General features: G+C 51.9%; 7 protein-coding genes across 8 annotated transcripts; 5 read left to right on the top strand and 2 right to left on the bottom strand.

The window, feature by feature from the left end:
- Nucleotides 1–422: 422 nt before the first annotated feature.
- CKM354_000578300 (uncharacterized protein) lies at nt 423–1,355 on the top strand (the record flags this gene model as incomplete). The annotated part of the gene is made up of 1 exon (XM_044801070.1): nt 423–1,355. One exon carries the CDS (start codon nt 423–425, stop codon nt 1,353–1,355), a length of 933 nt encoding a protein of 310 aa, XP_044657005.1.
- Nucleotides 1,356–1,765: 410 nt separating this feature from the next.
- On the top strand, nt 1,766–2,329 carry CKM354_000578200 (uncharacterized protein; the record flags this gene model as incomplete). Of its 2 annotated transcripts, none has more annotated exons than XM_044801068.1 (1): nt 1,766–2,329. In XM_044801068.1, the coding sequence occupies one exon, from the start codon at nt 1,766–1,768 to the stop codon at nt 2,327–2,329; it is 564 nt and encodes a 187-aa protein (XP_044657003.1). The 2 variants fall into 2 exon arrangements, with proteins under 2 accessions (XP_044657003.1, XP_044657004.1); XM_044801069.1 differs by having other exon boundaries at nt 1,892–2,329.
- Nucleotides 2,330–2,768: 439 nt separating this feature from the next.
- On the top strand, nt 2,769–4,532 carry CKM354_000578100 (uncharacterized protein; the record flags this gene model as incomplete). The annotated part of the gene is made up of 1 exon (XM_044801067.1): nt 2,769–4,532. One exon carries the CDS (start codon nt 2,769–2,771, stop codon nt 4,530–4,532), a length of 1,764 nt encoding a protein of 587 aa, XP_044657002.1.
- Nucleotides 4,533–5,161: 629 nt separating this feature from the next.
- Nucleotides 5,162–7,057, top strand: CKM354_000578000 (uncharacterized protein; the record flags this gene model as incomplete). The annotated part of the gene is made up of 4 exons (XM_044801066.1): nt 5,162–5,360; nt 5,446–6,593; nt 6,651–6,873; nt 6,939–7,057. 4 exons carry the CDS (start codon nt 5,162–5,164, stop codon nt 7,055–7,057), a joined length of 1,689 nt encoding a protein of 562 aa, XP_044657001.1.
- Nucleotides 7,058–7,475: 418 nt separating this feature from the next.
- CKM354_000577900 (uncharacterized protein) lies at nt 7,476–8,603 on the top strand (the record flags this gene model as incomplete). Its single annotated transcript, XM_044801065.1, has 1 exon — nt 7,476–8,603. The coding sequence occupies one exon, from the start codon at nt 7,476–7,478 to the stop codon at nt 8,601–8,603; it is 1,128 nt and encodes a 375-aa protein (XP_044657000.1).
- Nucleotides 8,604–9,116: 513 nt separating this feature from the next.
- CKM354_000577800 (uncharacterized protein) lies at nt 9,117–10,773 on the bottom strand (the record flags this gene model as incomplete). The annotated part of the gene is made up of 2 exons (XM_044801064.1): nt 9,117–9,579; nt 9,635–10,773. The coding sequence occupies 2 exons, from the start codon at nt 10,771–10,773 to the stop codon at nt 9,117–9,119; spliced, it is 1,602 nt and encodes a 533-aa protein (XP_044656999.1).
- Nucleotides 10,774–13,346: 2,573 nt separating this feature from the next.
- On the bottom strand, nt 13,347–15,100 carry CKM354_000577700 (uncharacterized protein; the record flags this gene model as incomplete). The annotated part of the gene is made up of 2 exons (XM_044801063.1): nt 13,347–13,985; nt 14,120–15,100. 2 exons carry the CDS (start codon nt 15,098–15,100, stop codon nt 13,347–13,349), a joined length of 1,620 nt encoding a protein of 539 aa, XP_044656998.1.
- Nucleotides 15,101–15,769: the final 669 nt, after the last annotated feature.

Here is a 15,769-nt window from a genome sequence, read left to right as displayed (position 1 = left end):
CGGTTGTCGCCTCGCGTGCCTTAGGCCGCGGTGCTGTGGTCGCATCGTTCACTGCGCGAGTGGCATAGGTGTTCTAGAAGGCGCAGGTCAGTCTGAAGTCCAGCGAAATGTTTGTATGTACTGGCAATGAAAGCGAAGGCAAACGATGAGCAGGCGATGGGCGTGGTTCACACGAGACAACACACGCATGTGATGCTCTGACGTGCTGCCACTGATCGGCCCGCGGTTTCGCCGGATAAGCACTCGCTAAGCAATCAAGAAATCAATTCTTCAGCAGAAACCCGGGGAAGTCGAGTCAAAATTTACTTTACGGTAGCACAATGTCACGCCTCGGCAAGCTCAGGCATCCATCTCATCGCCTCAGCCTCAGCTGCTCGCCACTCCGCTCCATCCCACGATTCGTCACGACGTGACAGAGTAGAATGCCCGCCATCAAAGAGACTGAGGCTGACCAGGCAGGTTCAGAGGGCCATGACGATGCTCACAATGAAGTCCTCACGTCGCAGACTTCTGTACACAAATTCAAGAACGATCTCGAGCGCTTTAGACTCACGAGCAGTAGTCCGAGCAGATCAACAAGAAACTCTACAAAAGCTGGCCACGACAATGTGACAGAACGAAGCTTCAAGCGCAAGTCTATCGTAGGCTCTGATCAATCGAAACCAGAACGCTCGCAGTCCCAGTCTCCAGCGAAAAAACAGCGAAAGTCCAGCCAGTATGCGCCGCCCTCCAAATACGCTCATCTCTCTCCTCTGACCGACATCTTGGCGCCCAATTTGATTTGCGTCTTCATAGGGTTCAATCCTGGGGTTATGACTTCTACAAGTGGCCATGCATATGCCCATCCTTCCAATTCCTTTTGGAAGCTGTTACATAGTTCTGGCTGCACAGATGTCCGACTCAAACCTGAACAGGATGTCGATTTACCCAGATTATACAGTATGGGAAACACGAACATCGTTGCGAGACCTAGCAAAAATGCTGCTGAACTCAGCAAAGAGGAGTCGGCAGCGGGTACGCCCAGCCTCGAGGAGAAAATTCGCCAGTTCCGTCCTGAGGCTGTTTGCATCGTGGGAAAGGGTATCTGGGAATCCATATGGAGGTGGCGTTATAAGCGAGCTATCAAGAAAGACGAATTCAGATATGGATGGCAGGACGAGAAGGAGAGCATGGGAAAATCGGGTGACTGGTCTGGAGCAAAGGTGTTTGTGGCAACTGCCACTTCTGGACTCGCTGCAAATCTCAAGCCTCACGAGAAAGAGAGCATCTGGCTGCCCTTTGGGCAGTGGGTAAAACAAAGGCGTGAGGAAAGAGCCCGAGACGTGGACGCTGTTGATGACCCGGCGTCGCAATGAGTTGCTTGACACGGCGGGTTGCGCTTCACTGGATCAAATCATGACAAGGAAAGGGCAAACGGCGCCAGCAACCACAGGAATGAAACTCGGCAGTGCCAACGACAGCCTTTGTGCACGACAGCGCGCCATGGCAGCGCAGAAACAAAGACGCGAAAAACAATTATGTTGTAACGATGGGAGAAGACAACTTTGAACAAAGGCATTGTCACGAACGCCCATGCAAGTTTTATAAAGTCCTCCGCAGTTCATGCTTTAGCTGTTTTTGAGAGCCCTCCTCCCCTGGCGACTCCCGGCGAGTGGTAGATAACATACACTGGTCTCTAGCAATTATCTTTGTCGGTAGCGAAGCGGAAAAGGCGCCCAATTACACACTTTCGGACTCAACAACAACCCACGGCACTGCTTTGACAATGTCGTTTCCCCAATCCACGCTTGCCGCGCGGAGAGGACAACATTTGGACGACTTCAGGCCCCACTTCTTGCACGCCAGAACCGTCCCCATAGATCACTACCACTCTACTACTGTCTGTCCCCCAATGCTGACTATTCAGGCCAACGGACGGCCAGACATCTCAGCCGATATCGAATACACTCGGCACAGCTTCGACAACTTTACGGGACCGATGGTACCTTATCAAGGTCACCCATCGGTCCCATATCAAGGTCAGGTACTACCCCTGGAAGAGGCCCAAAAGCGAGATGACATTCGTCTCCGAGGGTTCTTCTTGCCTGCCGACCGCGAACTCGTCTCCACTTGGTCTCCAGACAACAGTCCCGCATCTGAGCCAAGAGATCCTTTCGCTTTCTTGGATGAGTACGAGGGATTCGCTAGTAAGTTCGACGCAGCTCTTTTTATGACATCAGAAGTGGCTCACAGCGGCAAGAACATTTGGCAGGACGTGAGTGACACTTCCAAGGAGAAGGCTCGCAGCTTCAAACGCAAGTATCGTTCCAAGAATGATCCGGGTGGCTGAGAATGAGGGTACTCGCAGATATGAAAATGACATTACTGATAGGGATCAGGGCTTGTAGTGCTGTCGCATGGTAATGCTACACTTCCGTACTGTATGTGTGTGCGGGCTCTGAGTCAAAATTAACGACTGACAACTCTATGACAGAACATCATCAAAAATAACATACAAATTTCACCTCGCTGAATGGTTTCGTCTCGCTTCTGCTGAAGCTCATCTTCACTCTCACTTCGTTCATGCTGCAACTACAATACCTTTGAGTCGCTATCTGAACAAAGACCGATATCTATGAATAGCCCGTGATGCTTCGAGAAAGAGTGGAATATGACCCTGAAACAAAGGCCTGTATGGCATTGTGAGCTCCTAACAATGCCGGTATATATCACTACCCTCGGCCGCTCATTCCCCGGAACAGCACGCATTCGATCGAACAGTTTCAACCATGGTCCAGAACAAGCATTTGTTCAAAAACATTATGGAAACGTTCGGGCTGGACCCGAACGAAGCCAGAACTTTTTTCCTCGACGAGAACGACACGACTGCCTTTGACGCGAACGAAGTTGTGGAGCTCAATTCAGGAGATGATTACGACACCTGGGATGGACGAGCTGACGCCTTCAAACAGCATCACACGATTGACATACAGTATCCATCTCTCGACCTCTTACTTGAACCAAACGAAGAGTTCTTGCTGAACAAGCCACAGAGTGCACACCGACGCTATGCGCCTTTTCCTCTCATACGAGATGGTGAGATTCAAAGAATAGCCGCTCGTGATAGTCTTGCTGACAATGCTTTTTACTCTGTTTACAGATGCCACCAGCAAGAGCCTGATATCAGTACCCGGCAATTGACGAGCAAAGATGTCTTCGCTGACTTGGAAGAGGCGATAGAATTTCACGGGCTCACACAACTCAGTGCTGTTGTGTTTCGAAATACTCAACGGCCAGACCTGGGACCACTGATCCGAATTCGCCGCTCCACACGCTTTCGCTGGAAGGATGTTGTTGATTACAACGAATGTACTTATGACTTGTCGATGAGAGACTTCATGGCTGCCAGGGGCAGACCAGCGTGGTACCAAGATCTGGTCCACCTCATCGGCATCGAGAGCGACAGGGCGGCGCGTTTCATCGCGCTCATGCTGATCCTTTTCAAGCAAACTGGCAGGCCTCGCGAAGATCTGTTCGAAGTCTATCCAAAGTTCTTGAAGAGCTTTGAGCGCAAGCCCAGGTGGCTCGAAGACTACGAAGAATTTCTCGCGCATCGCGTTGTGCCTTACAAGAGCTCCATCATGCAACGAACTCCCAAGTGCATGCATTGTAAGACGGACTGCAGCAAAGGAGTATCTTTGCCTTGCTCGGCGAAGCATGTCATACATTGGGAATGCTTGATGGATGTCTGTGATCACGTCGAAGCAGACAAACTTGGCTGCGGTATATGCCACGAAGGTGTTTTCCTAGACCCAGAAGACGTCAACAAGCTGAAGTTCAACATCCACGAAGATGGCATCTTCTACGTCGACGATCGCTACACCCGTTGGGAGAACTTTGAGAAGTCGTGTTCCGACCTCGACAGCACCCGAGCATCTTCCAACGAGACGCATATTACCATCAGTCGCGACTTCATGATTGATCTTTGGCAGAAATTTGTCGACGCTGGTGTTGAGGCGTCCATACCAGAGCACTTACACCATGACAGATCAGATGAATATGTGTTGCTAGAGTGGGAGATCGATGCCCAGCTAACCAGCCTTGAGGGGGTGTCCACGGCGATCTGGATGTTCGAACGGTGGTTAAAACGACGAGTCTTTATCCGCTTCCGCCGTGAGTTTCTCAAGGCCGGGCTTGATAGCTCATTATCGCCTAGCGAGCAGAACAACATGAGAAGGCATGACTTTATGAGGAAGATCTTGCGAAAAGGTTGGTACGATGCCTATCTCAGGAATCTGAACCGTATGCTGCAGTTCCTGTCGCTCAGAGCTTGTGAATGTTCTGCTGGCCATGGCATGGTATATCATTCTCACGGCGGCAGGGAATTTTACAGCCGAACGACAGTAGAGAAGGAGCAGGCAAACATCACGCCTGCCCGCCAGGCGATTTATCAGTGGCAGGAAACCCCGCAGGCCATGGAGATGATGCGAGAATTCAAGCGGGAGTTCAGAAGAGGTGATGTAGAAGCTGGTCGATACATCAATGGCTCGTAAGTGACTAGTGATAGATAAAGACATACTGACCTGCGGTGGCAGGTGAAGTGTCTGTGAGCAAGTTTGGCGAGGAAGTTCTTGGCACGGTCCCATTGTTTCATATCGTTTTCTCCATTTCTCTTTTCAAACCCCACACCACCCGGTCGTGTCGCTCGGCGCACTTTACTCTAGCGATGATGTTGAGGCGCTGTGGGTATCTTACGAAGTCTCGCCTAGCTCAACACACTACCGAAAGTGCATAGCAAAGGCAGGTATGCCTTGATGGCCTCGTTTAGGACAGCTATTGGGTTTCGGCTTCCCAAGATGGGGTATGCCGGGACTAGATTCCTTTCGTGCAATCTCCTGCAAGGCAGCGTTGGCACTCATCACAGGTCAGCAGGATTGCAAGCTGGACGTCTTGTGATGTGGAAAGAATACGTGGAAACTTAGCAACATAGGCGGGCCAGCTCCAGCTGGCCCACAGCCCACAGCTCTCCGCCTTATTCTGGACCGAGGTGGACCGAGTCGCGAATGGAGGATCGTAGCTGTGGCGCGCCTTGATGCAAGATCATGTGCACAAGATGTGCTTTAAGAGGACATGTTCCTGTCATTTGTACGCAAGTTGAGACAATAATCATTAGGAACACACGATGCAACGCACTTTCCAGACTCACGCCAATAGGACCAACGGCCACACCAATGGCACTAATGGGGTCGAGCAAGATGTTCTCGAGCTTGATGCTGTGATCATTGGTGGCGGCTTTGCTGGCGTTTATCTGCTTCATCGTCTGCGTCAAAATGGCTTCAAGGTGAAGATCATCGAAGCGGGCTCGGCCGTTGGAGGCATCTGTAAGTTTGGTCGCTAGAAGGCATCTTCTACTCGCCAAATACTTGTTGCCAACATCACGGTTCCTGACACTGACTTCTTTTGAAGGGCATTGGAATAATTACCCTGGCGCTCGAGTCGACTCTCCGTGGCCAGTATATCAGTTGAACATTCCAGAAGTCTTCGAGACCTTCAAATTCAAGCAGATATATCCTGATGCAAAGGAGCTGCAACGATACTTCGAACATGCAGACAAAGTGCTTGATCTCAGCAAGGACACAATATACAACACGCGCGTTCAAAGTGCGACCTGGGACGAGAGCCAGAGACAATGGAGTCTTACATGCCACACTGGATTGAAAGTCAGGGCTTGCTACTTGAATTGTTGTCTAGGCTTTGCAGCAAAGCGCCATTTCCCTGACTGGCCCGGTATCGATGACTTCAAAGGGTACATCTGTCACTCTTCCTTTTGGCCCAAGGAAGGCGTTGACATGCGTGGCAAACGAGTGGCATGCGTCGGGTCTGGAGCTACAGGCATTCAGATCGCTCAAGAGTCTGCAAAGACCGCTGAACATCTTACGGTCTTTGTCCGCACACCCAACACGTGTATACCGATGAATCAGAAGTTGGTTGATCCCGAAGAATCGAAAGCTTACCTCGAAAACAACAGTAGTCTGCTTCGCACGGAGATGACTCGGCGCTATGGCACCATGGGCGGATTTCTCTTTGCAGACCCAGTCAAAAATTTATCAGAGACACCCCAGGAAGAACGCGACGCAATTCTAGAAGAAGCATGGAGACTAGGCGGCTTCCGAATCCTCTTCACATTCGCTGATCTGGCAACGGATGAAGCTTCAAGTCGATACGTCTACGACTTTTGGGCGTCCAAAGTCCGAGCTCGAATTTCTGATCCCGTCAAACGAGATATCCTCGCTCCACTTGTACCTCCACACGCTTTTGGCGGCAAGAGACCGTCGCTCGAGCAAGACTACTACGAACAACTGGACAAGCCGCATGTCAATGTTGTGGATGTGAAGAATACGCCGATCGAGAAGTTTGTTCCTGAGGGTATCGTGACCAAAGACGGCAAGTTACACGAATTGGACATCGTGGCTATGGCGACAGGATTTGATAGTTTGACTGGGAGTTTTATGCAGATCGATATTCGAGGTGAAGAAGGGCGAGAATTGAAGAAATACTGGAGCGGAGATCAAGGTGCACTGAGCTATTTGGGGCTGACAGTGAATGGATTCCCAGTGAGTCTGCCGAACTCCAGGCAGATTAATTGTATTGATGCTGACATTTTTCGGAAGAACATGTTCTACACATACGGACCTCATTCCCCAACAGCTTACGGAAATGGTCCGAGCATCGTCGAGCCGCAATGCGAATGGATCTTGGAGACCATGAAGCGCATGAACAAGAATGGACAAACCAAGATCGTTGCAGATGCTCAGGCCGAACAAGACTGGAAGAATACAGTCAACACCCTCCATGCTCTGACGCTTCGCGACAAGGTCGACTCGTGGTATATGGGTATGTCATCGAATGATAAGATGATACAACGTGTTGAAAGCATATCGCTAATGAGAACATTGTAGGCGCCAACATCCCCGGGAAGCCGCGACAAGCCCTCAATTATGCTGGTGGTTTGAAGCTCTATAATGACACCATTGCCGAGAAATTGGAGAAGAATTGGGAAGGGTTTCACGTGTCGTAACTTTGAATGTAGACGTATCGTTGGTAAATGTTTCACATGCTATAGGGCTAGGCCTATATGTTCTCATGTCGAAGTGCTTGTCTTCAATAGAACCGTACATAAGCACCGCATCACATACCGTGCTATCGGCTGAGTTTGGGGGCTGATAAATGCAGAAGCATCTATGACGATATCACAGTGCCCCATAGGCAAGCTCAAAGCTTACGTAAGTAATACCAGCTCCACGGCGCAGTCTTTGGTTTCAGGATGCACCATCTGCACCTTGAAGTTTATCATTGTTTAGCCACATTTTTGCATCCGGTCCCTCGTCTTCATCCGGCGTTTCCAATTCCTGAGATCTGAGATTTCTCCCTGTTTCAGTGCCGCTTGGCCTGCAGAACTCACTCTCGAGCTTGCCGACCTTTTCACAATCAGCCACATGCCGAGGACAGCCCTCATCACTGATGCAGACGGCATCGCAGGCAGCGCGTTACTCAAACACCTGGTGGACAGCACCACCAAAGACGAATGGGCTCGGATTGTGGTCAATACTAGATCAAAGACCCATTGCAAAACGAATGATGATCGTCTTCATTTCATTGATCTTGACTTCTCGAAGCGGCCCGGCACGCTCGTTGAGCAAATGACAGGTCCTTGTGCGAATATCACGCATGCCTTCTTTTGCTCCTACGTGCACAAAGAGAATTTTGAGGAGCTGAACAAGGCGAACGCAGAGCTGTTCGAAAACTTTTTACTTGCATTAACAGCTGCCGCATCGGCTCTGGAAAATGTGACACTTCTTAGCAGCAGCAAATATTACGGGGGGCATATCTCCCCTGTGCCAACACCATGCCGCGAGGATGATGCCAGGCGAGGAGATCCAGCAGACAATTGTGACCATGCCCAAGAAGACTTCTTGACAATGCTGCAGATGAACCAGAATTGGACCTGGAATGTCATTCGTCCAGAGCCCATCATCAGTGCGGCAGTCGTGCCGGGGGAGTTCAATATTGCATTGACTCTGGCCATGTACTTCATGATTACAGGACAGGTAGTTGAAGAAGCTCGCATGCCTACGAATGAACGCTGCTGGAATGGTATTGCAGCTTTTAGCGACGCAAAGTTGCTCGCGGAGTTCAGTGTTTGGGCCACCAATTCTGATTGTGCCAACCAAGCATTCAATTTCAGCAATGGTGACCACTTTGTCTGGCGTTTTGTGTGGCCGCTTTTGGCAGATCAGTTCGGCGCGTACTCGACTCCAGACCAGATTTTCCAGAAGCCCGAGCCAGTGAGGGGCATGCTGCAGCAAGAGTTCAGCCTGGTTGAGTGGGCAAGCGACAAGAAGGCCGTTTGGGACAGGGTTTGCGAGGAAACGGGTATCCTGGAGGCCAGAGAGAGCTTTTCGTCTGCTTCGTGGAGTGAGCTTGATAGCATGTTCCAACGTTCATGGTCCGGCAGCGTGAGCGTGAACAAGGCTAGAAAGTTTGGGTGCACTGGATTCAAGGATTCTTTTGATTGCTTCGTAGACGCTTTCGAAGCCCTGAGGCAGGAGAATGTGCTCCCCTGACCTGGCGATCCATTCTGCTGGGCCACTTCTGCTGGGTCTATTGTCGCTCTCCATCCGACGAGGAAGACGAGAAGCGTTACCCATGGGAAATAGCTCGGAGCGCTATTGTTCCTTACTGAGTCGCGGGCCGGCGTGTCTCACTCCAATGCGATGAGACCTCTGCGGACGCCTTGCTGCTGCCACTTCCGGGTGCATGATACGCGTTGCCTTTTCCATAGCGGTTCATCCGATCATGTTCACCCGAGGCAAGTCAGCCGCTAGCAGGGGCCGTGCGGGTGCCAAGCTTTCTCCCCGCGGAGTGGTCGTCGTGACCCATGTCGTCCTTGCCAGGACAGACATTCTGGACTGCGCAGCGCAGAAGTCAAACGCGGACGCGCGCCTGGATCTGGCATCACTGGATGGCGCGGACCACAGGTCGATATAGCTGACCGTAACGGGACAGAGCGCCGTTGTCAAGTCACTCTCCTGACTCCTGGTTCTGCCGGGCCCGAGTCTAATCCAGCCCATACAGAACTATGGCCCAGGCATAGTGATCGGAACTGGCGTTGCCTGGATAGCTGTGCAGAAGCGAGCGTAGTCCTCGCGAGCAGTCCGAAGGACCACGAAGGCTTCCATGTACGTCTCGAGATCGTTCGGCGCAAAGTGTTGCATCTGGAGGCGGTGTGCTGCCGTGCGGATGATCTCTATGCCTTGTGGAGGGGCTTGATGGCTCAGCGCGAGAACTGTGACGAGCGCCCACAGCAAGACTTGGTCATACAACGGCAAGCAGACCACGCTTCGCCCCAGGTCGGACACTTCTTCGCACATTCCGATCACGTCGACGTCCTCGGTTCCTGCTTCTTTCGCGCTGCCAGCCAGAAAATTGAGCAGACTCACCCCGGCAGCTTGCAGGATAATGTGCATTTCGAGGTTGAGACGATCGCCGTCTTGGTCACGAGACCAGTCGTTCTCAGTGAAGACGGTTTTGAGCCGTGGCCTGCGTTCTCGTCAGAGGATTTTCAGGAGCTACCGACATATCAGGCGGCTCTCACTTGGTATTGAAGCTCAGGATAACCGACGCGAGCTCGCGAATTGTCTGGGCCCGCTCAGTGCCTGGGTGCATCTTCTCAATCTCCAAGCAGCTGCAAATACTGCGCACCAACCGCTGGTCCAGATATACTCTGCTTGCAGTCCACTCGAAGCCACTGTTCACGTCCACTCGTGATTCAACGATCTGCGGGAGCGGTTGTGCGTATTTGGGCTCTTGTGGTTCGGTGTAGCTTTTGGAGCCAAAGGTATTAGCGAACGTCATCACTTGCGCGAACAGGTCGTGGGGTTGCTCTGAATCTTTGAAGTGTTGTCGTAACATGCGGAGTCCATCACAATGAGCTCGACATGCCTCTGGTGAGCCCCACCAATGTTCCCAGCTGCCGAGTATTGCGATCCCGATGAGCAGCCCGAAATCGTTCCTGAACCCCGTGGAGGAAGCATCGAGTCTTTTGTTTATGCTCCGAATTGTCATGTGTCGAAACTTCAAGGTCAACATGGACTTGGCCGGGCTGTTGTTTGCTACAGAATCCATCTGACCCGATGCAGCGAGCATCAGCGCCCAGAAGCACGGCGGACTGGCAAGCGCCATCTGTGGAAGTTCTTTCTGCCACGAGTAGCGACGTCCGAGTCTACGGTCCTCCTGGGTCGGCAATCTTAGATCCAGCAATGGTGCAACATGGGCCATGAAGACGTTGAACAGCGAGTGAAGCATACCGGAGTCTTTGATGGCATCGAAATCGACGGCCTGGTTCGCGAAGGGATCGAAACGTTCATTGGCGATTGCGAGCGCACCCGGGCTTGGAAGGACCTCTGATGGGTGTGTCGACCCATCATACGCCGCGCTGAATGGTATCGAAGAGAGGGCGTGTCCTGGATGCTGCAATCTTCTTGTGGAGCGCTTCTGGTGTATCGCTGCTAAGGTGGCCTTGCGCCTCCCCGCGGATGCCAGAGCAGCCTGTCTTCGTACGATCCTTCGTATCACTGCCGGGTCATCGCTCTCTGGAGGCTCATCTATGTCCTCTAGTTCCGGGTCGGACTTTGAGCGCGTTGTCAATGACGGTCTTCGCATAGGATTCAATACGATCACGCTCCGCTTTCCGACCGGCACTTTTCCCGCGGTGGAGGTAGCATCTCGAACCATCGTGCCGGGCGGCACTAACGGGCCCCGACGTCGTTATGCTAGACCTGCCTGGTGTGATGATGGCCGAGAAGGCATGCTATCGAAATGCATTGGTGCGTTGCGCGTGTGTTTGCCTGTGCGGCTCCCTGCCGTTCACGAAGAGGGTCGAGACTGATGATCAGACGGGAGAGCATGTAGGCATTGCTTGAGCTGGTCCGAGGATACCGGAAGCGTATCTACATTATTGGTAAGTCTGACCGGGCGACTATCCTGCACTACCAGCAGAGAATCTGGCTTTGCGCAATAGCGAATGTCATCAAAAGGTGACACACTCCCAGGGTGTGCAGCAAACCTTGATCATCCCTGCAAACCACTTCACTGGAACAGCAATAGTCTTGTCAGACCTGTTGAAACGTCGACCTTGCTGCCGGGCACATGGTCTTCTGCGCGAGCCACCAATCTCTGGTATCTACTGCGATGATACCACGCGCGGCTTTGTGCGCGCTCACAAAATTTTCCCGAATTGTGACAACTTTGCCGCATCGCGGAAACGTGCTCGTGGCACCTATCGGGCAGACGGTCACAGCAGGGTTCATAACGTGATCATCGGCGCTCGCTCAAACTTTGGGAAGGCTGGCCCTTTTGATACAGACTTTGGGAGCGTTCTCCGACGAGCGACGAGGGTCGGGGCGCACATGCCAAGACGATCTGATGAGTCTCAGAGATGGATCTCAGCGCGGGAACTGAGTGAATGGTACTGTCACGATGAGCCGGAGCAATCGGAAAGATTATTGCCGTGTTCGAATCGAGAGGCACCGCTGCCGCACTAGTTTCTGATTTCCCGTCCTCACGATGTCGCGAGCAACGCAACCCGGTATGATCAATACAACCTCCTCGCTGTCAACCGCAACAAGATTGAAGCTTTTCTTCCGGCCCAAAAACTTTGTTAGTCACTCATCAGCTCTCGGTTCGAAGCGGTTGGGCCTGAGCTGAACTTTTGTCCAGCTAATTTCCAGGCATTTACAGTCTTTCCGTACCTTCGGTTGACAGCTGCAGTGTGAACCTCGCCGATCGCTGTGTTCTACAACATCAGGAGCGTCCTGATATCCCACTCTCAAGATGGAGCTCGAGCCAGTGTCGTTGTGAACCTCATTAGTGCAAAATGCTTAGCCAAACATAGGTCGCGAGACCCTCGCCGATCTAGACCACGACCGAGAACTCGTTCCAACGATATGGCCAGAGCGTTTCCTGTCAATACGGTCCCATCTCACCGAGCACCTCTTTGCGAAGTCACGACCACGAGTACCGGCATTTGAATGGCGTTCCTTCGGCACCGCATCATGCAGAAACCGTCTATGCCGTGTGCACGATTCAGAAGCAGACAGCAGAACAAGGATATACCTAACCAGAAAATGTTGTGAACGAACCCAAATCGAGACAACTACGAAAATGCTTAGACATCCCATGAAATCGTTCTCTATCCTTTTTATCCGGTTGCCGCCAACGCCGCCCTATCTGGGAATGATACGAAATGGATACGAGATACCATCTCGCAGCATGTATAAATTCTTACCTACGGCTACAGAAGCACAATGGCTATGTCGAACTTCCTCAAAGCAAGAGGAATCATGGAGTCGCAAGGCAGCGACAAGACTCCCTACGCAGCACGAACGCAAGACAAAGCAGAGGTCACGAGAATACGAGTTCCGGTTAGGGCAGGAAATCCCATTTTTGCTCTCACTCCCAGATCGTTCAAGCCCGAAAACAACAAAGCGACATCTGCGCCTCCCTGCGTACCAAGCGAGATTTCTACAAAAGGCACACAATCGACAAGTTGAGCAACGCCCGCCAGAATCAGTCTTTCGATAATCGTTCCGCCATCGCAATAAACCATCCAGCGTAGTCTCGGCGATCATATGTAGCGACCAGCAAAGTGTGGCCGTACTAATTGGGAGACGGAAGCCCTCCGCAGGCATTGAGTTAGACAGTATGAGCCGCCGCGGCAGGCGCGCGAGCGTCACGAAGGGCTGTTGGTCTCAGATCAGCGGGTTTCTCATGTCTGACCCGCTAATATGGTCAGACTTCAGAGCTGGCCTGTCTGCCAAGTGCCAACTGTCAGGTCGTGGGCAGATGCTGAAAGTCTTCTCCACTCGGCTTTCCCACATGAGGCCAGGAGTGCGAGCACATTGGAGAACGGGAGCCGCAATGGCATGATGCACGACGGATCCCCAGTTACAGCTTTAATTGCAGAGCACTCGGACGCTTCTTGGTGCAGCTTCCAGAATATCGACGATGCTTTTGCGCTATTGAGTACAAGCATGAAAACAACCTGAGATGTGCGGCCCAGGTTTCGAATTGCAAAGACGCAAGTCGAGACGTGCCGCTCATCTCAGGAACGGCTCGCAGAGTGGACGTGCGATCCATGCTTCTCGATCGTCTCTGGTGTTATTCTTCAGCAGGCCGTCTCAAGATGGCCCAAATTTATCAGTTTTGATTAATAATCCTGCATGGAAAGACTCGATTAGTGATGCTGGTTGACCGCAGGCGCTGCATAGGCACCATCTAGAACTATCATGGACAGAAAATGTACAGCGTTATTCCCTCTTGATGCCGACTTTCCCTACAGTCCTCAATCCAAACATTCCGATAACACAAGCTGCGATCATCCAGGCAAATAGAGCCCAGAAAGCAGCCCTGTAACCTTGCATTAAAGCCTGAGGGCTCTCTTTATTGGGGACGGACGATTGCTCCGTAACGCTCAATGAGATAACAGATGTGATGCACAGACCAATCGAAGTCCCCACTTGCGCAAATGTGTTGAAAACGGCACCCGCAAGTGCCTGCGTTTTGCGTGGAAATGCCTCGCTGACGACCAAAGTGCCAACTGTGAAGAGTACATCCACACCGAAGGGTGCAAGCAACTGAGCCCAAAATGCCATGATCCAGTAACTTCGTGATGGATCGATGACTGCCATGAGAAGTGGTGACCCAGCGGCTAAAACGGATGAGATCATGATCGATGCCATAACAGGCACTCGATTCACAAGGACGCCAGCCAGTAAGCTCAATATTGCTCCGACGAGGACCTGCGGGAGGATTCGGATTGCGGTCTCGATGGCGGAAAGCAATTGGACTTCCTGGAAGAACAAGCTGCTGTAGAGCTCCATGCAGTTCACAACTGCGTTGCAGAGTAGAATCATCAGACAGACGCTGGTGAAGGGAATATTTTTCCACTAAACGGCGACGCAAAGTCAGCATGTGTCCCTATTGATCGCGGAGATTTAATGGTGAAGTAGACGACTGCCGACATTCCATCGTCGTGCCGTGGGGCTACAGACAAGGAAGTCGTTGCAGCGATGTGACTTACAAGCTGGTTGGGAATGAGTGCTGGTCGGCCTCGCTTTACCTGAAACTCCATCCACATGGCAAATGCAGGCAGTAGTAACAGGCTAACAGCAAGCAGAGCGATGTTGCTGGGCTCTTTGATGTGCGCTGTGTCGGCTGACAGCATCGCGAGGACATACGACAGCAAAGCAATAGAAGCACTTGCTATTGCGGCGCCTACCCAATCGATCTCCACAGCAAGTCTCTTCATCGTCGTCGTGAGCGGCCCTAACTTGGTGTCCTTCGGCAGTGCCCACATAGCAACCACGACCAGCAAGAGTCCAGTGCCGCCGCCAGTATGGAATCCGACTTCCCAACCGACGGTGCTAACGAAAAGCCCCCCGACTATCATACCGACCGCGAATCCCAAAGGCATGGAGAGGAAAATGGACGCGAAGCCAATGTTCCTGGCAGTGCCCTCTTCGACATTATTAGAGACAATCGAAATAGCAGTCGGGACAACCATTGCGTTCGCGATGCCTTGAATCGCGCGCAGCATGATTAAGGTAATAGCGTCTTTCGCGAAACCTGAAGCGAGGATCATGACTGCTGTAAGAAGTGCGCCTGGTAAGTTGACTCTCCGTGGGCCAACGACATCTGCCACGCTTCCTGCAATCAGAAGACAAGAGCCCATCGTGAGGTAAAATGCGGAGCTGGGCCAAAGAAGTAGATTGTTTGGAATGTTGATTGCCGTGGCCATCGTTGGCAGACCGATCGATACCAGGCCATTGCTGAAGCTGGAGACGAAGTTGATGCCGCAGAGTTGTGTGATGACAATCCAAGCTCGAGATTTTGCCAGGTGTGGATAGGCCTCCTCAACGATACTGGCGGAGGAGGGAGTATTCGACAACGGCGGCGTCGCGTCCGAAAGTGGTTTGCCTGGAGCACTGCCCACTTGGGTGTTCTTTGGAGCCGGAACGGAATAGGTCTGGAGCTCCAGCTCGGTGATCGTCTGAGTCGCCATCTTGTTCCTAGTCTTGTGTACTCATCAGCGGCACGGAAAGAGCGATGGAAACGGGGTCACGCCAGGTGCAGAACAATTGAAGCAAGCAACGCAACAGCATGAACGTCGCGTAGACATATTTACGATCTAATCCACAATCCCAACTGTGGCGCTTGCAGTCAATGCAAAATCTTCGACAAAGGGCGTCAGGCTAGACCTCCAAGAGCAGTGGGTTACGATCCGGACAAACAGAGCACCCGGCTTGGCAACAACGTGGCGTCCTTACTCTCCTCCAAGGCAACGGATTCATACAAGTGAACAAGTGAGCCCTAACTTTGCCCAAATGAAGAAGATACAATACAGACTTTTAATTGAATAGACGAGGAGAAAAGCTCGCTGAAGTTGCGTTTCAGAACTTTCCGTTCATTTCTCCTTCGGTCCCGCATCTCCATCCGACGTCATCCCCACTTCTTCATGTACATCCCGAGTGCAATTCCAACCTCATCCCCTTCCCGTTCTCAGCACAATGTCTCAGCCAGGACCAGCATCACGAAAACTAACGCTCCAGCCTCCGAAACAGCAGCATCATCCCCGCAAAGTAATCCAAGCAGGCGACTTCATGTTCGAGCTACCTCCGAGCAAAGGCAAGAGCCAAAGAAAACGTGAAGAGAAGATCAAGGAATTCGACTC

Source organism: Cercospora kikuchii, assembly GCF_019650295.1.
Source record: "Cercospora kikuchii DNA, contig_00003, whole genome shotgun sequence".
In the NCBI taxonomy this organism is placed as follows: domain Eukaryota; kingdom Fungi; phylum Ascomycota; class Dothideomycetes; order Mycosphaerellales; family Mycosphaerellaceae; genus Cercospora; species Cercospora kikuchii.
The sequence above is the reverse complement of the archived record's forward strand: the minus strand, read 5'-3'. Positions and strand labels throughout refer to the sequence as shown.